Genomic DNA, 23,854 nt, shown 5'->3' with positions numbered 1-23,854 from the left:
ATAATTTTCATGTAGCAGGCAGGGTTCTGTTCTGGTTAGTGTGCTTTCACATATAGTTTTAATATTTGATAATAAAATATGCTGTTGACTTGAGATCAATTCATGAATCTAATATCTGCTCCATGGTAGAGGTTTTCTGTAATCCCAAGTGAAAGGCTTGGATAGTTAGTAATGTTAACTCACTCTGGCTAAAAATTAAACTCTAAACCCTTCTGGAAGTCCTTTATCCTTGGCGTCATTGTTTGTCGTTGATGGCAGAGAAGGGATTCCTTATAGACCTTGTGAAATCATAGTCTGAGGAAATCCTATCTAAACAACTCATGATGGATCCTTGCATACTAACTACTGCCAATCTCAGCTCTGTTCCTTTTACATAGAATTCCCACACTGCCAATTCCTAGAAAATAGTCTACTGTAACTTAGAGAGTAGACTCACTATTCCATGCTCATGAGATTCAATTCTATGAGGCTTTATTTCCGCATTTCTTTTTTTCTAACATAATATTTTTCCTAATTATTTTAGAATTTGACTGAATGTACCCTGATTACATTAATTTCCCAGTCTTCCCAAGTCCACCCCTGTTGTGGGAGGTCCTTCCACTCCTCCAGCCTATAGCCGCTGAGATACCAGCCCATTGGGGCGTGGTTTCTCTCCCTTTAAAAAAGCGGCCACTTCCCTCTCCTCTCTCTCTTCACTTCCTGCTCCGCCGGCGACTAGACTCCCTTCCTGGTTGCGCAGAGGGCTGAGAGGGCTGACGGTGATCTGTAAGTTTTTTCCCCTTTAAATAAATACTACCCTGTTAATCATAATTCCAAACTGCTGTGGCATTGTTTGTGACTTCCGCCTTCACACCCCCAACTCTTGTCACCTTTCCTTTCTCCACCTCTCATAAAGGAATTAAAAACAAAAAGTCCATATACTCACTGGAGTATGGTCAAATCCCAAGTGGTCAGCCCTTAAAGAAAACACTGAATGCTTTCTCTAACCCCTGTCATGTTTACCAGAAGCCATCTATTGTGGAGAACTACACTACAGCATCTTTATCACATTTTTCTAAGAGTTTTCTTTAATGGCTTGTATAGGTTGTTGTGTTTTGGTAGTTGTCACAGAAGCCTTCTATTTCTTTATTTCTTAGTATAATGTCATGGTCATAAAATAGTGGGTATTGAGATATTTTTACCCCTTTCTCTCTCATTTAAGACCATGGTACGCTGTTTTAATTCAATACTAGAAAAGACTGGCCTAAATAATATACATCTTATTATATTTTTCTTTTGTTGGAAGAGAATCACTATATTTCTTTTTTGTAGTTATTGGAAGTCTGAATCTTAAGAAAGCATGTTTATTGTTCCATAAAAGACTTAAAGGAGACTAACATAGATTGGGGTTCTGATCATTTAGAACTAAAGAAGAGACCTGAGAAGTTTAACAGGTCCCATACACTATATTTTAAAATACAAAATTGTAAGTGAACATTGGTATTCAAATAAGTGAGAAGTTTGGAGGCTACAATACATCTGAATAGACTTTGTAGATTATCCTTCCAGGAGGAAGGATAAATCTGAATGCTCTTTATGTGTCAACAGTCATTAGCAAGCAGGTGTTTCCATACTAAAAAACAGTCAAAAGTGTAGGGAACTAAATCTAGGATTTATACAGCATTATAAAAATTGAAAATAAGTTGATACATGCCAATCCCAGCAGATAACACAGGGTATAAGATATTCCTGAGAGAAAAAAATAACATCTTAAATTTTGCAGGCAAATGGATAGATCTAGAAAACATCATTTTGAGTGAGGTAACCCAGATACAGAAAGACAATTATCATATGTACTCATAAACATAAAGCAAAAAAAAAACAGCCTACAAATCACAATCCCAGAGAACCTAGACAATAATGAGGACCCTAAGAGAGACTTACATAGATCTAATCTACACTGGAAATAGAAAAAGACAAGATCTGAGTAAAGTGGGAGCATGAGGACCTTGGGGAAGGGTTGAAGGGGAGGGGGAGGAATTCCTGAGATATTAAACCAAGAACTCAGATGAAAGTACTCTATACTTTCAAAGAAATTACATAAATGATAGAATTTAAATTGCTTTAAAAAATAAAATAGCAAAATAAGAAAAACATTTTATTATTATTTTTTTGAGGCAGTAGATGTAGGTAAAAGACACTGAGGAGTATTGAGACCACTGGAATGGAAATGAAAGATCTTGATTGATGTCTCTCCTTCCACAAAACACACAGAATAAACATAATTGAGTTATGAAATAAAATGAATATTAACCAACAAATTGAAATAGGGCAAATGAAACAACATAGAACAAAAGTGGTATTTCCCAAATTCATAAGATAAATGAAAGAAAAGAATAGTTGTTGGAGAAGACCTTACCTGTAACTAACAAACATCTACGAGAGTAACCGAAAATTCTTACCAAAACCTGCTACGTTAAAGCTTCACATTTCCCGTGTTAGTAGTGAGTCAGAAGCTGTTGCTCATCACAAGAATATCACCCATTGCAACAGGCTGGGAAAGAGGGGGTGAGCAGTTTGCCTGAGACTTTTTCAGTGTAATAAAAGAGTAAAACAACTGGGAGGAAATAAGACTACATTTTGGTTTTGTTCACCATGCCTTCTAGAAGTGAAAATGATTTTACAGTCCACTTTCATTTCAATTACTTTTTTCACTTTTGGATGTATTTTTAAGATTATTATTATTGTTATAATTATTTTTCTTATTTTTGAGATTATAATATAATTATATTATATATTCATTATAATTGCATCACTTTCCTCCTTTTCCTCTCTTTAAACCCTCCCATATACCCCTCCACGACCTCTTTCAAATTTGTGGCCTCTTTGTTTTTTGACTGTTGTTATATGTACATATGTTTATATGTACACACACACACTCAAACACACACACAAAAATACACACACATTACTAGTAAATAAAAATTTTAAAACTTAAAGTAAATAAAAATCATCTTATATTGAAAGTGTTTAGTTGACTTTTAGCATTTTTAAATTATACTTGTGGTATCATGATTAAATTATAATTAAAATTTTATATTTGTTCTTTTCTGTCATAGTTATACCATTATCACTTTTATAATCGGTTTCTGCTTTCATCTTCTTCCTCTATCTGCATCTCTATCCCTGCCTAGAACTTTAGCTAATTATACTAATATTCAAAGTTGTTCATTCCAAGAAATGGGATTACATTATAAACTTTCAGAGAAAAAAATTGTACTCATGCATTTCATATCATTAGAAAATAGCCATTACATTAAAAAAATAATATGCTTAAGAAGGAAAAAATGGAGGCAGGCAGTGGTGGTGCATGCTTTTAATCCCAGCACACGGGAGTCAGAGGCAGGCAGATCTCTTCGAGTTCAAGGCAAGCCTGGTATACAAAGCAAGTTCCAAGACATCCAGGATTACACAAAGTAAAATAAGAAAAGAGAAAAGAAGAAGGAAAGAAAGAAGGGACGGAGGGAGGGAGGGAGTAAGGAAGGACTCCATGAGTTTTAAAAAATGAGATAGATTCAATACTGTAAGAATGAAGGATACCTTTAAAAATTTGAATATGGGAGCTGGAGAGATGGCTCAAGTTAAGAACATAGGTTACTCTTCTAAAATCCTGAGTTCAATTCTTAAAAAACATGGTGGCTCACATTTATAATGAGATCTCGTGCCGTCTTCTGGCCTGGAGGCATAAATGCAGACAGACCACTATATATATAATAAATAAATAAATCTTATTTTTTAAAAAAAGAGTCTGGTAATGCTGATGTAAGCCTTTAATCTCAGCACCCAGGAGGCAGAGGCAGGCCTCTGAGTTCGAGGCTAGCCTGGTCTACAGGAGTGAGTTCCAGGAGAGAAACTGGAATACCTTGGTATATCTCTCAGGGAATGCAGTCCATGTTTGTTTCAGAGCAAGTATTAGTACTAAGTATTTTAGGCTCATGGTTCATGTGGTCTCTGCTTTAACTATGAAAACCTTTACCTGAAGTGGAAAGCAAGACAATGTGCATGTGAGTTGGCCTGTTTATAAAATATTATTTATAAAAAAAGAAGTTCACTTACAGGCTGTGGTTATTAACACCAGTGCATATTCATATAATAGCTTTAGCCATCCGAATATTGTCAGCCAAGAAACTAAGGACATAATTCTTTGGTAGAGTACTTGGTATGTGTTTAGGAGACCCTTGCTTCAATTCTCAGAATCACAAACCAACGAGATAACCAAAAATATTATTAGCCAATCTCCAAACCTTTTAAATTTGAAGGTAAATCAATACAGAATAATCTTGAATTTTAATAGTTTTATTTTTTATTAATGATATGTTGCATAATAATTCTCTTAATATGCAAAGGGGGAGTAACTTGAATCCATATTCAAATTCAGATTAAACCTTAATATTTCTTGATATCTTAAGAAAATGTCAAAATTTACAAAGTGAGGAGAAAACTTTTCCTAATATCTCTGAGGCACCAGGCCCAAAACGACCTCTGTCCTTCTATTTCCTATTGTCACACTCGGTTAAAACTTTTATAGTTACGATGTGTTGCACATCCAGGTATTTTCAGCTAATCCATTTTCTTTGCCGAAGGAGGAAATCTGCCACCCAGAGTCAACTCAACCCTTATCCTGCTGGATTTTGTCCAGGCCAGGACTGTCATCCAGCCTTCTGCCTCTGGCTTAGGTTGGCCCACCACATCATATGATCACAGGAGGCATATCAAAGCCAGAGAGGAGATGCATAGATAGGTCAGAGGTCATTGGTGCTCCCGTTAGTGGTGCATATATGCTGATTTCACTGTTCTGAGCACTTTTCTTTACAGATTCCACTTTCTCTAGTTTTGCAATGGGTTTATAAATGACGTTATTTTAAAATGATTTGCCATAACAGATGAAGGTGATTCTGCCCAGTGCGTGTCATGCTTTGAGTGATAGTCCATCCATAACACGGCAAAGGGTGAAGACACTCCTCCCCACTCATTTCCTGTAGTTCAGATCAATGGCTCTCAAATGTCAGCGTGCATCTGAATTCCCTGGAGTGCTTGCTAAAACAGATTGCTGGGCCTTACTCCAGAACGTCTGATTCAATAGGTTTGAGATGAAGCTGAGAATTTGCATTTTGGATCCAGTCCCATGTGATGCTGATAGCTAGTCTGAATGAAACACTCTGAAAAACACTTGTTTAAATTCTCATCCCCAAAGGCAAATTACAATTACCAGCGCAGACATTAACTCGCCAATGCCTGGATCCATCATGGATCAATTGGAAGGGAATATTTCGGGTTTGAAACTGGATCTGAGTATTTTCCAAAAGTATGACCATATTGTAATGTAGAGACAGTCTGAGGAACCAAGTAGGAAAATCGTGACCTAAGAAAGTGGACTTGACCTTTGGGATTGGTGGGAGATTTTCTTTACAATAACATGTTCTTTTACTAGTTGGAGATAAGTTTTATGTATTTATTTCAAGGTATAAATAAACAGTATAGGGCCAGTCAGACTTTCAGTGGATAAAAGTGATTGTGATAAGGCTGATGACCGATAGAATCCACAACAGTGGGAGGAAAGAGTGGACTCCTGGAAGCTGCCCACTGCCCCCTGCCCTCTACACACGTACCTAAAGAAATGCTGTTAAAAGTAGTGTAAGGTAACAGCACAAATTGTTCCATAATTTGAAGGTAATTTAAATGTATTTGATCCTACTAGTTATTTCTAAGTGCTTACGTGATTATAAAATGTTTCTTTGAAACTGTTCTTTGATTATTTGTGACAGTCTGTAACCCACTCCATCCTGGAACTCATGGCTACCCTGTCTCCAGAGTCTTAGATTATAGGCATGTGCCACTATGCCTAATATATTGTTATTGTAAATGTATGTGTATGTGTACGCCCACATGTGCACATGCACGTCTCTGCTATTTTTAAACTGTTGATGCTTTTCAGTTCTTGGCTTTGCTTTTTATTAACATTGCATAGGCAGTGATAATAACAATATTTAGATACAAAGTCCTAAATCCTTGTTCTTACTCCCTTTCTACAGTGAACGGTGCAGATATACATTATATGGACACACCGATTCTGTGAACAGCATTGAGTTTTTCCCCTCCTCCAACACTCTTCTCACTGCTTCTGCAGACAAGACCTTGTCTGTGTGGGACGCACGTACAGTAAGTCAATCACCTGTCCTTTCCCCAGGCTAATCAGCATAAGCAGTCTTATTAGTAGCCACTCTTTAGGTAATAGGTACAACTTTGAAAGTGTTGGGATTCAGGATTCAAGAGAATTGTTACGTTGTGTGTATGTGCGCATGCGTGCGTGCATACATGCATGCCCACCTGACATGCACCTGTCTGTGGTGCTGGGAGCACTATATATGTCATGCGACTGTTGTCAGATGACAACTTTTCAGAGTTGATTCATCCCTTACACATCGTGTGCTCAGAAAGGAAACTCTGGGCCTTGGGCTTCCCTTACATACCAACCATCTCACTGATCCCCAAGCAGAAAGAAACTGCAATAAAGAAAAGAGAAAAAAAGCATAATTATTATTTTAAACACAGATTTACAAAATCTGAAGACTAGTTGATTGTGTTTTCCTTTTCATTTTATCAGTATCTGGTGAGTATTTTGAAGTGAATCAGCACTGTAACTGATTATAAGATGAAAATTTCCCAGCTTCTGGTTCCTCAGAAAATAAGGAAAAATTTTTATTGTTAAAATTACATAACTCAAATTGTGAAATAAAATGAAAATTGCAAATAAAGTATTGATGTCAAATTATGCATATAAAAATAACAGCTCTAATCAAACAATGCTTTCACCAAAACCACACTAGTTCTGGTGACTTTGTTTCCAATTTTCAAATTTTATTTAAGAAATAAAACACAAGTTCTTCCTAGGAATCACTCATATTTTAAAGTTCAAGCTCCATATGTTATTCTAGAGTTATTTGTCATAATTTGCCTGTCCAACATGAATTATTACTGATTTTTATTCAAATTATTCATGAAACAGTTAATGTAAATTGGCATTTATAGTTGGATCTTATGAGATGTTGAAAAGGTGGCCAGAATCTTCACTTCTTTCCTCACTGTGATGGTAAGAACTGTGTGATGAATTGACAAAAGCCAGATTGTTTGATATGCAGCATCGGCTTCATCCCTGGTATTATTCTTCCTTTTAATGATTAAAATACATAAATTTCTTAATAATAAGTGATAACTTACCTAGGTATAGGGAAGATCTGGACCTGGAAGACGATGAATGATTTCCTTTTCTTATTAGAGAAACAGTAGCCATTCTCCTTTGTCACCTCAATATGATCAACTACTCTTGAGGCACCTCTAAAATATTTCTAAAGAAATAGGAAAATGCCCAGTGGATTATATTCCCATAAATTAGTTTTAAGCTTCCTTTTCCCACAGTCAAGCATTTACTAGTCTTAAATCATTAACTCACCGTAGCCACTTATTATTACAGGTAATGAATGTGGAGACCTCCCAGTCAGTCTCCTAACCAACTCGACAGATCTGCTCTGAGTTCTGTGTGGGATGAGGAGTGTCATATAAATCTTCATAATTACCAGAAAGAGATTGTAAAGAGGAGGGAGTTTTAGAAACTCATGAAACTGATGTCTTATGGGGTTGAATGTCTTTTTTTCTCAAAGTTGTAAAACTAGTTTATTAAAATTGGAAACCAAGATTGTTTTTCTGTCAGAAAATGATATATAATACAGTAAATTTAGTGAAAAATTATGAAGCCTTCCTAAAAACTTGTATGAAAAGTCTCCATCTGTGAGTGGTTTAAAGGACTGCTTAAAACAATTGCAGTGCAGATATTCAGTCATTCCCTAGACCAGTGAAAATATTAAGGCCACTAGCATTTTTACTCAAGCAATGTGTCAACAGGACAGTAAAACATGAATGACAAAAGGCAAGATGCAATTCTGGACTGTGTCAGAGCAGGGTTGCCATGGTCAGTGTGGCTGACATTTCCTCACTCAGCCATCCACAACCTGGGTGCCAGATGGTGGCCTTGACTGCGCACCTGTCTAGAGATAACCTGGTCCTGACTTGACAGTAAGATCCAGGAACTGATCTGTCTGAGTGCGTTTGAAGTACAGAAACTGAGAAATCACAAAAGAGCTAACATTGTGTCCTGTCTGTGTGACCCTGTCTTGTTGCAGTTCAGACTCACTCTTTCAGGAGTGTTGGGTTTCACAGACCATAGCTGTGTACAACAGAGGTGTGTGCCCTGAGGGGAGCACCTCAGCATTCAGGGCTCAGAATGTAATGGTCTAGGAAAGCACTGCTGGATCCTCTCCTCTCTGGGTTGTATTCCTCATTCATTTTCTTTTGATTTTACTAATCAATTTTTTTCTCATTTAATATATCCTAATTACTGGTTTCCCCTCTCACTGCTTCTCCAAGTTTTCCCCAACCTTCCCTTTCATTCAGAACCCTTTGTCCCTCATTAGAAAACAGATTAATAAAAGATAATAGTAAAATATAATATAGTAATATGAAACAAAACTAATTCATCATAATTGAATAAAGCAAATGAAAGGAAAAGAGCACAAGAAGGCACAAGAAACAGAGAGCCATTATTATCTAACTCATGAATCCCATAAAGACACTAAACTGAAAGCCATACTATGTACACAGTGGACTTGTATGGTTCAAAGAGAGAAGATAAAATATATATATTAACAAAATAATAAGAAAAAATGGAGGGAGGAGGAAAAGCCCTGACAGAACATCATGAGAGAAGAAACCTTTAAGGATGCCATTGGTTTCATTTTTTGTTGGTCATCTACTACCAGGCATTCAGCCTAAACTCACGAGTAATTTGTTTCTCTAGTATGGCTTCCTTGAAGAAAACTAAATTTTCATTTAAAAGTAACTATCAGTTGGAGATTACTTATGGGTTAGGGAGGGGACATGTGATGGGTTGATTTCTCCTTTCACCTCTGTGACACCCTCAGGTGCAGCCATGTGCAGGGTACATCAGTCTTTGTGAGTTTGTATGTGTTTCAGTCTTGCTGATTTAAAGGTCCTTGATTGCTTAGTGTCCTCCATTCACTGTTCCTTACTGTCTTTCTGCCTCATCTCTCCTGGATTTCCTGAGCCCCAAGTGGAGAAACTTAATGGAGATATCCCATTTAGAGCTGACTGAGGACTATCACTGTACATATTATTCAGCTGTGGATCCTGATATTTATTTCAATCTGCTGCAGAAGGAAGTGTCTCTGATGATAACTGAACAAGACACTGGTCTAGGATTATAACAGAACGTCATTAGGAGTAATTTTATGGCTGTTTTCTTTCAACAGTATTGTTTGTTTTAACCCTAGGTCCCTGGGGTATCTAGCCTCAGTTCTTAATCTCCCAAGAAGTGTTAATATAAGTTACATCTCATGGAGTGGGCCTTCAGTTATATCAAGTATTGGTTGGTTCCTTCCACAAGTCTCGTGCCACTATTACACTAGCATATCATGCAGCCAAAACATCATTGCTGACCCAAGAGTTATGGCTGGTTTGGTACTTAAGTTTCTCTTTGTTATTGGGCAGAGTATCTTTCTGTAATAGACATGTTGGCATGTAGTGTTGTAATAAGAGCGGCGGTGCTGCATCCCCGGCACCTGGCCGCCCACATGGCTAGCTTAGCTTATGCCCCAAAATAATTACACGGAAACTGTATTCTTTTAAACACCGCTTGGCCCATTATATCTAGCCTTTTCTCTGCTAACTCTCGCACCTGGACTAGCCCATTTCTAATAATTTGTGTAGCCCATGAGCTGGCTTACCAGGAATGATCTTAACCTGCATCTGCCTGGAGTGGGAGAATCATGGTGACTCTCTGACTCAGCTTCTTTCTCCCAGCCTTCTGTTCTGTTTACTCCTCCCACCTATGTTTTAACCTATGAAGGCCAAGCAGTTTCTTTATTGCTTAACCAATGAAATCAACAGATTGATATATGACACTCCCACATCAATGTAGTGTTTAAGGCTCTATGTAGGTACCTGCTTGACTTCTTCATGTTCAATAAGTTGTGTAGGTGTTGCCTTCAGCAATGGGGCCTTGCTTCCAGTCTGTGAGACAAAACTTATAGTTTTGGCAGCAGGCTGGGTGCTTTGGGGTTCCCATAATACTTTTTTGACCAATAACTCAATTACATGTAACCCAACCCTGGTACTAGAAGCTCATTAAGTGACAAGAGATGGCTTCTCCATCTTCTCCATTATTTGGCAATCTCATTTAAATCACACACACACACACACATATACACAAACAACTTTTTTTTACAAAGATTTTTATGGTATTAGGTTTTCATACTACTCCTCAAATGGCCCTTAATTTTTAACCACCTCTCACTGTGTTCTCTCCATTGTCCCTCTCCTCCCTGGACCTCTTTAGTTTATCCTTCTGTTCCAGTACCCTTCCCAATCCATTCTCTATTCTACTTCCCTTTCATAGGGAGCTATATCTGCCCCCTGCTTCTCCCACCTAGTCCCTTACTATTTACCTAGCCTCCTAGATTCTATGCATTGTAGCTTAGTTATAATTGACTTGACGGCTAATAGCTATGTATATGTGAATACATACCATATTTATCTTTCTGAGTCTGTGTTACCTCACTCAGGATTCACTTCTTTTAATTGTTAAGTAGTACTCTATTATGTAAATGTGCCATGTTTCCTTTATCCATTCTTCTATTGAGGGACATATAGATTGTATTCATTTTTTTCTATTATGAGTAGAGCAGTAATATACATGACTGAGCAAGTTTTCCTATGGTAGAATGAAACACCGTTTAGATATATGCCCAAGAGTGATACAGCTGGGTCTTGAGATACATTGATTCCCATCTTCCTGAGGAACCACCATACTGATTTTCATAGTAACTGTACAAGTTTGTACTCCCAATGGCAGTGGATGAGTATGCCCCTTATTTCACATTCTTGTCAGCAAGAGCAGTAATATGTTTTGTGAACTTACCCATTCAAGATGTAAGATAAAATTTTGAAGTAGGTCTGATTTTCATTTCCGTGATGAATAAGGATGTTGAACATTTCTTTGTTTCTTAGTCACTTAATATTCCTGTATTAAGAATTCTGTTTAGATCTGTATTCCATTTCTAAATTGGGTTATTTATTTTCTGGGTATCTAGTTTTCTTTTAGTTCTTTACATATTATGGATATAAACCTCTGTTGGATGTAGAGAAGGCAAAACTTTCCCATTCTGTAGATTGACAATGTCCTTTATCATACAGAAGATTTTCAGTTTCATGAGTCTCATTAATTAATTGTTGATCTGTCCTATCAGGGTTCTGTTTGGAAAGAATCTTCCTGTGCAATGAATTAAAAAATAAAAGCTCAGGCTTCTTCTTAACTCTTCTAACTTATATTAGCCCATAATTCTTGTCTGTGTTAGCCGTGTGGCTTGGTACCTTTTACAGCGAGGTGGTTGGTTACATCTTGCTTGTTCTGTGTCTGGCTTCCTCTGTGTCTGGGTAATGACTACAGACTGAAACTTCCCTCTTCTCAAAATTCTTGCCCCACCTCTACTTCCTGCCTGGTCACCTCACATATACTTCCTGCCTGGCTACTGAGCAAATGGCATTTATGTAAAATACAAGTGATAGGGTACAGACCATTGTCCCACAGCAATACTGATTACCACATCCTTTTTTTCCCCCTACATGCTTATATACTTCACTCCAAAAAGTGGAGGGGGAGGCAATAGGCTTCATTATCTTGATATAAGGAATAGATTTAAATTATCTGACCTTTGGTCCAAGTGGAGCGGATTTACCTTTATACCCCCAAATACTAGTTAACCACACCTTAAGTCAGAATTTCTTCTTTTTACCAACAACTTTGTCAACAACTCTGAAAGAGAAAAAATAAGTTCAAACTCTCTGACCTCCAATCAAGGTGGAACAGGTTCACAATTGTGAGCCATCACTCTCTATTTTCATCTGAGAAAAGAGCAGGTCTCCCAGTGTTATCAACAAAACACAAAATAACAAGATTCAGTAAGACTAACACAAACCCTCATATCACAGCTAGACAAAGTAATCCAGTAGGAAGAAAAGAGTCCCAGGAGGAGCCGAGTCAGAGACACTCCATATCCCACTATTAGAATCTCATGACACCCCAAGCTAAACAACCACAGAATGTATAAAGAGGACCTGGAATAGATCCACACAAGCTCTCCAATTTTCTCTTCAGTTTCTGTGAGCCCCTATGATCCCAGCTTAGTTGATTCTGTGGGCTGTGTATTTCTAGAGCCATAGGTCTCTCTGGCTCCTACAGTCCTTCCTTCCCCTGTTACATAGGGCTTGCTGAGCTCCCCCTAAGGTTTGGCTGTGAGTATCTTCATCTGCTCTGGAGTCTCTTCATCTGCTCTGGAGGAAACCTTCCTGATGACAGTTAAACTAGGCACCAGTCTCTGGGTATAGAAGAATATTATTAGGAATCATTTCATTGAATTTTTTGGTCAGTTGTTTTTAGTTCTACCTTAGATCTGTGAGTGATCCATCTTCCAGTTACTGGCCATCCATACAATATCAGGAATTGGATCCCTCTTATAGCTTGGGCCTCAAGTTAGACCAGTTATTGGTTGTTTGCTCTCAAAAGATCTCAGTCACCATTGCCCCAGTACACCTTTCAGACAGGTCATGAATGGGTCAAATTTTTTGTGGTTGTGTTAATATCCAGGTCCTACCACTTGGAGCCTTAACCAAGTTACTGACGATGGCCAGTTCAGACTCCATATCCTCAATTACCAAGAGTTCTCAACAGGGTTTTGTATAGGGTCCAGTAAACTTTTCCACTGCAATAGGTTTCCACCTAAATGACACCCTGTTCCAGTAGCCTCTCCCTGAACTCTGTCTCTCTTTCCTTCCTTCCCCAACCTAACCCCTTCTGTTTCCATACACATCTACCCCTTAATCTATCTGCAAAGTCTATTCTATTCCCTATCCCAGGAAGACCCATGCTTATCTCCCTTGTTACATAGCCTCCCTAGCTTTGTGGATTGTAGTGTAATTATCCTTAAGAACTAATATACACTTATAAGTGAGTACATATCATGTCTTTCTGGGTCTGGGTTCCCTAGCTCAAGATGATTTTTTTCTAGGTATATTCAATTATCTGCAAATTTCATGATGTAATTTTTCCCCTAATGACTGAGTAATACCACATTGTGTAAATATACTACATTTTCTTTATTCATTCCTGTTTGCGGGGCATCTAGGTTGTTTCCAGTTTCTGGGTATTATTAATAAAGCAGCTATGAACATAGTTGAATCACTGTCCTTGTGATGGGATAGAGCATCTTTTGGGAATATGCCAAGAATGAGGTAGATCAAGACCCAATTTTCTGAGGAACTGCCATATTGTGATATTTTTTAATAAAAAAAAACCTTAGTTTTCTTGTCTCAATAAATTCGAGAGCTTTGATTTCTATGCCCAAGATAATCAGCCACTTAAGCCAGTAGGCTACACCAAATGGCTCATCCTCTTTTACAGTACTTTCTACATTGAATAAAAGGTTTCAGTACAAGGAATGGTGGAGGAAAACATGATTAGATGGGGCATCAGTGATTGCTTATCAAAATACACTTTAGTTCATTGATGCTTTTTTTCTAGAGCTATAGATTCATATGATAAGACATAAAATTTTATTTTACACTGATCATAGTAGGATGCTAGAAATACTTGCCAAAAATGTATTTAATTTCCAATTTCATCAATGACACATAAAAATTATAATTAGCACATGGTATTCTAATGAACTCAAAGTTAAGTCTACACAAGGAACAGCCAAGCTGTCATCACTGAAGTTTAAATAGACTGTATGTGCAAAAGAATAAATAACAGTGACAAGATTATTCCTAAGTAATTTCTGCATGTTGAACTGAAATTAAGGAAATACAAGCAACAAGGTAGGTCAAGCCAACACTATGCAGATGTGTAATTACAAATTAGCACCATGAGTTACAGCCCCTGCAGTCTCTCAAAGTGACAGCAACAGACTAAACACTGAGCTAAGTGATGTGTTATGGAATAATTCAATTTCATTAAGTGCCATTCAACCTTTCCTTCAAGGAAACAGAAGTACAATCCAGAAGACCATGACAATTCTCAGATGCCTACTAAGAGACAAATAAATAACATTTGGGGCCACACACACGTGTGTGGGTATGTGTGTCTGTGTCCTCAGTGCTGAGACTTATTTAAATTTTATTCTCATTTAAAATGAAAATCTTGAACTTTAGAGTTTAAGATCATAACTTTAGAGTTAACATGACAGTGTATCAGGCACAACCAGGAAGTTGCAGAACCTGGATTCAGTTTTCTTTCTATCTGACTTTCAAACCCCCATCATCCTGCACATAAGGCAGAAAAGATCAGAGGTAATAGAGGATTTATCTTTGTATGGTGAAATATGTTCTATGATTAAGATAATCTCATTATTTTATCAGTCTTACTAGTCATTCAATAATATAGGTTAAATTCTATCAGATCTAAAATTATGGGCTCTGCTTTGATGTAGCTCCACCATTGCTTGTCAATGCAATCTCACTGAGTCTGAGGGAAGGACTTACAGGGTGGGGGTAGTGAGGTCAAGGACAATGTTCTTGGGGTCCTCACACCACCAACACGTCAATGGAATAAGCAAGTGCTTGCAGAGATCTTGATACTAAATCTGTCTTTATTTTGTGTGGCTTTAAACTAGAAAAGTTATGATGCAGTCAAAAAGGAAATGGACTTTGATGCTCGAGGTAATAATGACAAAATGACTATTAATAATAGAATACTTTAAAAACAATATTTAACTTGTTTTAACTTCCTTAAGTAATAATGTTACGTTACTCTGTAACTTTCAATGCTCCTTATGAGAATTAAAATTTCTAAAGTATTTAACAGAAGAAATAGCCAGATTATATGGATTGCATTTAATTCCAAGTTGAAAGGAACAAGGAACAAAGCTTACTAGAGACTTATCTTTTAAATATATAAAAGTAACTTGGATTAAGTAGTCTGTGCAAAGTTCATAGACTTCTATGCAACAATTTTCTTATTGTATAGATACTCACCCAGTTGGTCTTTATGACTGAAATTGGTTGTTTATATATAATTTAGAGGTTTATGTCATTAGACAAATGCTATTTAGACGTCTGTAAACTTGGCCTGCAGTAGACAGAGATGGTTTGGTTTATCTTAACATCTTTTATAGTATCCCTGTTGGAAATCCTTGGTATTTGCTCTTGTGATAGAACAGCATTTTATCAAACAATCCACTATATCTAAAAATTTGTACAGAAATAATTTAATCAATAAAAATCACTGTACACAAACTAAATAAATTTAATAATTATAAGGCTTTGAAATATTATTTAATTCTGATTAATTATTGTAATCTTGTATATACAAACTTTCTGTACAAAATCTTTTCATACACATCACAAATAACATTACTCTCTCTTTTACTTTATAATTAATATAAGCAACATTTTAGTGGCTAGCAAAGGGAAGATACTATTCTGTATATGAGTACCAGCATTTAATCTGCCATTGTATGTGTTCAGTGGGGTATGCATAAGCATCATACGAGGAGAGAGAGGAAAGCAAGTGGAGTGGACTACACATGAAGAGCATGGTGTAAGTCCCGAGTTAGAAAACAGTGAGTGCTCAGTTTCCCTATCAGTTTTCCTTATGCCTTCATCCTTCCTCCGTCACTGGACCCCTACTATGGCAATTCATTGTTAAGTTAAGAGAAAACTCTCAAGAGTTTCATGATAAATGACTATAATATGGTATGAGTTCCAAAACTTCAGAAACACTGAATTATTAGGAGTCATATTTGTACATCCTTTGTGTGACTCACTATTTCACATCCATCACATTGTTACATATATATGTTACTACTGTACGTGTTTTATAAATGAAGGAACTGAGGCCAATATATTTATGGATTTTTTTCAAGGCCACCCAGTTAATAAACTATAGGTTGTGGGTTTGGATCCAGGCCTAAAGTCTATTTGCTCCTGCTATACTGTGATATATAACATGCACACAAGCTAATTGAGTCAGGGACTTAGAGGTAAACAGTAAGTACATTTGACTTTTTAAATGTATGTTTCTACCACATCATTGGAGCCATTAGTCACTGTCTAATATGTTAAATTGGTGAGATTTGCCATTTTGTAAGGAAAATAATGTGTCATTTATCAAACTCAACATTAAATACTTTACAAAGAAATAATTAGTAAAGTTGTAAAACATACAGAATTTCCTGGGTTGCCTCTCCAAATACCTAACCTTTGAGGCATGAGGAATTATTTTTTTAAAATATTTATTTATTTATTATGTATACAATATTCTGTCTGTGTGTATGCCTGCTGGCCAGAAGAGGGCACCAGACCCCATTACAGATGGTTGTGAGCAACCATGTGGTTCCTGGGAATTGAACTCAGGACCTTTGGTAGAGCAGGCAATGCTCTTAACCTCTGAGCCATCATTGTGGGAGGATGAAGTATGCCTTTAATGACAGAGGCAAATTCACCGAGGATAAGAGGAGATGAAGTTAGGCAGCTGGAGTGATAGAGTGAGGGAGGGCTTTCAAGCTCAGTTGTTGTGGCTAATTCTATGTGCTGAAGACTTGGTGTGTTTAAGAACTGAGAGTAGCTATTGTAGAATATTATTTAAAGATGTGTTACATTTATTCATGCTATGTAACATTTGTTTTAAAGATGCAAAGATTGCAACACTCGTTTATGTTTCATCTGTTTAACTCTGTGAAGCTGTGTTACTTTTTCTACAATACCTGATTGGTCTGAAAAAGAGCTAACAGCCAATAGCAAGGCAGGAGAAAGGATAGGTGGGGCAAGAGAAGCAAGAAAAAGAGAAGAGGATGCTAGCGGCCAGCAACCCAGCCATACAGTCAGCCATTGAGTAAGAGTGAGAGATACACAGAAGAAAAGAAAAAAGCCCAGAGAAAAAAGGTAGATGTAATACTTGGTTAAGAAAAACTTCTAGAAAGAAGCCAAACCAAGGATGCTCATTTATAAGAAAGGATTAGCCTCTCCATGTATTTATGTGAGAGCTGGGTGTCAGACCCCCCAATGAGCAAAGAGTCTAAAGATCAAAGAACCAAAGAGTTAAAACAACGGACAATGGGGGACTTGCAGGAATTAAGAGGCAGAGTAGTGAGTTTTGGGGGAGCATATGTGCGTAATATGAAGCTCCCCACAGCCAGGTGTGCAGCAGTCATGAGGACAGCCACAGGGTGACTAAGATCCCAGATTATCAAAGCAGTTAGGAAAATAGGGTATTTTTAATTTAGTTAAATTTATGCTAACTTGTCCTTTGATGACTAGAGTCTTCACCATCTTCCCAGTGAGTCAACACTGCCAAGAAGATGTTTTCTGCTCCCACAGAATTTCGCACTTAGTTTTTCTTTTAACAAAACACTTTTTTAAAAGTTGTAGTGATGACTAGTGCTTTATCCGTACGGGCCCTACCACCGTTGCCAGGTACATATATTCCTGATATGTAAAACTGATCTTTTTTTGTGACGGCAAGCATGTGTTAACAGTGTGCAATCAGAAAATAATTTTTAAAAATAATTATACATCTAATCATCCCTTCAAAGGAAAGTTAACATTATGATGAATTAAAAAAGGTACCACTTTCAAAGGAAACCGCTGCAGAGCATCAGATAACATGTTTGTCAGAGTTTCCTTTGCCAAATCTATTCAAGGGCAGTAATTTCGAAAGTCCTTGTAACAAATTCTTTTATTCTGCAGATGCAGAATTCTCTGTAGTGTTTTTGAATATTTTAAAGTTTTAAGTATCTTATGAGACTGATGATTTGGCAAAGGTCTTGAAACATGTTTACCAAAAATATTTTACCTAATTGGTAGATAGCATTATTTCTCTGTGTGCGTATTTGTATGCATGCACATGTGTGAGTGTGTGTGTGCATGTGTGTGTTTGTGTGCAAACATGCAATGTGGTAGATTCTGAGGACACCTGGAGGACTTGTCTTCCCTTCCACCATGTGGACTCTTAGAATCGAGCTTAGATTCTCAGACTTTATATCAAATTCCTTTGTCCTCTGCCCCATGTCACCATCCCAGAGTCCTTTCAGGATTTTCTATTTTTGTGAAGAATTATTTACAGCTCTTGTAGTTATTAAAGGTAATCACAGATGTAAGCTGTGATTTATTGACTGCATTAATTGAATCAGAAAATTATGAAACTATAAGCTTATTAAGTCATCTTTTTAAAGTAAGTGTAATTTTAGAATAGTTAATATGTTTTCTTAGAACCAACCAAAATCAGATGCTATAAAACTATATTAATACTATTACTTGTATCACCCTGATTTTTTTTTATTCTAGAGGTGTGTGTGTGTGTGTATGTGTTTAATATACACAAGATCAGTTCATTAGTAAATACCAAGGGCAGGTTAATGGAAAAAGTTTCCAAACTTTTATGGTAGATGCTAAAGTGCTTGCTATTTACAGGGTGATAGAAATGGTCAAGGGCATGAAGACATCAGCCGAAAGTGGCAGAGGCATCCTGCTTTGTGTCTCTGCCTTTGCTCCATTGGCTGATCTTGGGTAACTTATCTGTCTTATTAAGTCTGTATTCCCCAGTCCCAGAGTAAATAAATGGTTTCCACCTAATCAGATGCTACAAAGCATTATGTAAATGATATAAGTACAGTGATTACAGGTAAGAAATCTTCAGTAAATGCTACAAAAAGCCAAACTAACGAAAGAATCCTATATATAAGATATATAATAATTACTATGCTTCCTAAATTAATTCACATGTATAGCTGCTCCCTAAAAGTTTTTATGTTCATTTTATATTCATTCTCTATAGCCTTCTGAGGACCTATGTACTTGGCAAAAAAATCTCCAATAAATATTACTCAATTAAAAATGAAAAAAGATTTCTTGCGTACTCACAGGCCAGTCCAATCAGGTAACAGCCCTGAATCTTATTTCCAACTGTGTGGTAGAACACATGCTGAAGTCTTCACTTCCTATATTAACCCCCATCTTCAACAGACAGATCACTTAGACCTTCTAAACTTCAAATATCCTTACCCCTACCCATGCCATTATGCCAGCCTCCAGCACCAGTAGGCATTCCCTGAGAACATGCCAGCTGTGCAGCAGGTAGGGTAATGGCAGATCTTTACCTCTTTCTTTTATCGGTCAAATCCATCCCCCCCCCAGTGCCATCCCCAACTCTACAGCAGACTACCTGCTGTGTCCTTGCCTCCCTTCCTGTCCCTATATCCAGTGGATCACACAGTTCTTTCCCTCAAATCTTTATTCCCCTACTCATTGCTTTATACCAGTCTCCAGCTCTAGTAGGCACTGTATTCCCTCGAAATCCACATGCCACTCCAGCGAAGGAAGTTACTTACCTTAAACTCTTCTCCTTGCCTCCAAATCCACACCTCCGGTCTCACATCCATCTCTGTACAGTCTATCTATTGTAGCCTCCTCTCACTCTCTGCCCCTGTTCCTAGGGGACTAAGCAGATCTTATTTTCCCCTATTCTGTGGGCCCGCATAATACTTTCCAGAGCCCATTCTGATTCCTGAGTGTCGAATCGCAATACCTCGAAAGACATTTAACTGGAACCACCAATGGCCTCACCTATCAGCATCCAAGAATTTCCTACCAGGCAGCACATAGCTATCACACTCTTCTAAACATCACCAAAGCAGTAGAACCTAAGAAACAAGTACCTAGACAATAAAGACAAGACCATATATCAGCACCTAGAATGACAATCTTCCCAAACACAGATGTCTAAATGCCAACATAAAAACACATTCAATAACAGCCACAACAATGTGTCTCCATTAGAGCTCAGCAAACCTACCACAGTAGGTCTTCACCGTTGAAACATAGCTGAGGCACAAGACACACACTTGAAAATAGATTTTATAGTACAGGTTCTTAAAAAGGAAATGAAAAAATTCCTTATAACAATCTATGAAAACACAAACAAACAATGGAAAGAAATGAATAAATAGTTTAAGGTTTGAAAGGAAAAATAGAATCAAAAATGAAAACCCAAACTGGGGGAAATCTGGAACTGAAATTTTAGGAACTTGAAAAAGTCATCAGAGGCAAGCCTTACCAATAGAATGTAAACTATTGAAGAGAGACTCTCAGTCATTGAATATGTGATGTATGAAATGGATACCTCAGTCAAAGAAAATCTAAAACAAAAATTCTACGCAGGTTAGATGGAACACTATGAAAGGACCAATCTAAGAAAATCAGGAATAGAATAATTTCTCTAAGCTAAAGAAGAAAGTGCCTATGAAAGTACAAAGAATCATACACACTACCAAATAAACTGGGTCAGAAAAAAAGGTCCCTTGGCACATGGTAAACAATAAACCAAACCCATACAACAACAACAGAAAAAAGAATATTAGAATCTGCAAAGAGAAAAAGGCCAAATAACTTATAAAGACAGACCAATTAGAATAAAACCTGGCTTCTCAATGGACACTTCAAAACCTAGAAGTGTCTGAACAGATGTTTGACAGACTTTAACAAACCACAGATGCCATTCAAGATTACTACAAGCAGCAAGTTTCAGTCACAATAGATGGAGAAAATAAGATTTTTCATGATTAAAACCAAATTTAAGCAATATCTATCTACAAATCCAGCTCTAAGGAAGCTACTAGAAAGAAGACTCCAACCTGAAGTGTTTAGCCATGCCTAAGAGCCAGCATATTAAAAGAGGGGAAACACACACATACACACACACACACACACACACACGCACGCACGCACGCACGCACGCTCGCGCGCGCGCGCGCACACTCATCACTCCCACCACAACCATCAGCAACAAAGTAATAGAAATCAACAAACACTGCATGTTGATATTTTTTTAAGCTCAATGGTCTCAATTTTCTAATAAAAAGACACAGAAAAACATAATGATGTAAAAACAAAGTCCATAAGTCTGTTGCAACCAAGAAAGAAATCTCAACACCAAGGATAGATATCACTTCTGAATAAATGGATAAAAAAAGAAATTCCAAGCAAATAGAACTAATAAGCAAGTTGATATAGATACTTAAATTTCTAAAAATAATAGACTTCAACCTAAAATGAATCAAAAGAGACAGAGAAGGAAACGTTATACTCATAAAAAGAAAAATTTCCCAAGATAATGTTTCAGTTCTTAAAATCTTTGCCCCAAATGCGAGGGCAACACGTCTGTAAAAGAAACATCACTGAGTCTTAAATCTGACACTGATACTCACACATTTATACAGGAAGACTTCAATAACTAAATCTCACCAACAGACAGATATTCCAGCCAAAAACTAAACATGAAAATACTGGAGCTGACTGAGATTATAAACCAAATGAACCTTACTGAAAATTAAAGAACATTTCACCCAAACACAAAAGAATATACCTTCTTCTCAACATTGAATGAAACTTTCTCTAAAAGCTGACCATATACTAAGTCACAAAGCAAATCTCAACAGATAAAAAAAAAATGAAATAATCCCCTGTATATTTTCAGACCACCACAAATTAAGGCTGGATTTCAACAACAGAAACACAAGAAAACCTACAAATTCATGGAAAATAAGTTATTCTTTACTGAATGAAAAATGGGTCAAGACAGAAATCAAAAACATAAAGACTTTTTAGAATTGAGTGAAAATGAATATACAGCATGCCAAACTTATGAGATTCAATGAGAGTGGTCCTAAGAGGTAAGTTCATAGTAATAAATGATGATACTCAATATTGGAGAAATCTCATACTAGTAGCTTAACAACACATTTGAGCACTCCAGAACAAAATAGAAGAAATCGCTCCAAAAGTCATACATAACAAGAAATAAGCAAACTAATGATGGAAATAAAGAAAATACAAACAAACAATACAATACAAATGATCAATGAAACTAAGAGATTAGTTCTTAGAGAAATCAGTAATGTTGATAACCCCATATCCAAATTAACTGAACACTGGAGAGAGAATATCCAAAGTAACAAAATTAAAATGAAGGGGAAGAATAAAAGTAGATACTAATGGAATCTAGAGAATCAATAAGGGCAAACTTTGGAAAACTGTACACACCAAACTGGACAATCTAAAATAAATGGGTAATTTTCTTAGTATCTATCAATTACCAAAGTTAAATCAGCATCAAAAAAATAATTTAAATAAATATAAATATAAACTCTAGTGAAATAGAAGCAGTAATTAAGTCTCCCAACCAAAAGATAAATGCTCAGGACCAGATGGTCTTAGAACATGATTCTTCCAGACTTCAAAGAGTGTTGGTGTCAATACTCCTCAAATTATTCTACAGAAAAGAAACAAAAGGAACATCACCCAATTCATTTTATGAAGTTACAGTTACCCTGATACGGAAAACACATAAGTCCTAACAAAGAAAGATAACTACTGGCCAATTTCCCTTATGGAAACAAAGGCAAAAATTCTCAATAAAATACTTGCAAACCAAATACAAGAACACATGAAAAAGATTATCCACCATATGTTTTGAGCATATGCAAATCAATAAATGTATTAGTAAAACAGAAGCAAATCAAAAGACAAAGACAATCATTTTATCAGATGCAGAAAGGGACTTTTACAAAATCTACAACCTTTTCATTATTTAAAAAAAAAACCCTAGAAAGACTAGGAATATAAGGGACACACCTCATAATAATAAATAAAGGTAATTTATAGCAGCCTACAACCAATGTTAACCTAAATGAGGACAAGCTCAAAGCTTTTACACTAAAATAAGGACTAAGACAAGGATGTGCACTCTCTCCATACCTATTATATAGTACTTGGAGTCATAGCTAGAGCAATAAGACAAATGGAGATCAATGAAATGCAAAATGGAACACAATTGAAAAATGAAAATATCTTCAGCAAATCATGCTGGTCTAACTGGATGTCTTCATGTAGGAGAATGCAAACAGATAGCTATCTATCACCTTACATAAAACTCAAGTTCAAGTAGATCAAAGACCTCAAAATAAAACCAGATGCACAGAATCTGACAGAAGAGAAAGTGGGAAATAGACTTGAATGACATAAGAGACAACTTCCTGAGCAGAACTCAGAAACTGATACTCAGAAACTGAGATCAATAATTAGTAAATGGAACCTCTTAAAACATAAAGCTTCTATATGTCAAAGGACACTGTTAATAGGACAAAAAGATAGCCTATATAATGGGAAAAGATTTCCATCAACTACACATCTGACAGAGGGCTAACACCCAAAATATATAAAGAACTCAAGAAATTAGGCATCAACAAACCTAACAATCCAATTTTAAAAAATGATGTACATATCTAAACAGAGAATTCTCAATAAAAGATTCTGAAATAATCCAGAAACAAAGAAATGTTCAATATCCTTAGTCATAGGGAAATGGAAATCAAAATGACTCTGAGATTCTATTTTACACCTGTCAGAATGACACAAGTGCCAGCTCATGTTGGAGAGGATGTGATGTTAGGGGAACACTCTTACATTTTCAGATAGAATGCAAACTTAAACAGCTACTATGGAAATCAATATATATTAGGAGGTGTCTATTTATTAGGTTTTCACACCACCTATAAAATGATCCTTAATTTTAGCTGTCTCTCTTTGCATTATGTTTCTCCTGTCTTTCTTCTTTCCTTCTCCCCACTTTATCCTTTCATTCCAGTCCATCTCCCATTCCATTATATATTACAGTTCCCTTCCTCTAGGAAGATAC

At 36.6% G+C, this 23,854-nt stretch overlaps 1 protein-coding gene across 1 annotated transcript in view; it reads left to right on the top strand.

Annotated features, from left to right (window-relative positions):
• The window catches only part of Spag16 (sperm associated antigen 16), a 1,047,686-nt gene that overhangs the window by 645,336 nt on the left and 378,496 nt on the right, over positions 1-23,854 (top strand). Inside the window, exon 13 of the mRNA XM_026786385.1 lies at positions 6,072-6,198. Within this exon, the coding sequence (XP_026642186.1) occupies positions 6,072-6,198 (127 nt within the window). The remainder of the gene's footprint in view (positions 1-6,071; positions 6,199-23,854) is intronic.

This window comes from Microtus ochrogaster, linkage group LG4, assembly GCF_000317375.1.
Source record: "Microtus ochrogaster isolate Prairie Vole_2 linkage group LG4, MicOch1.0, whole genome shotgun sequence".
NCBI classification, from domain to species: Eukaryota; Metazoa; Chordata; class Mammalia; order Rodentia; family Cricetidae; genus Microtus; species Microtus ochrogaster.
Note: the sequence above shows the minus strand (reverse complement) of the source record. Positions and strands in the feature narration are given on the sequence as shown.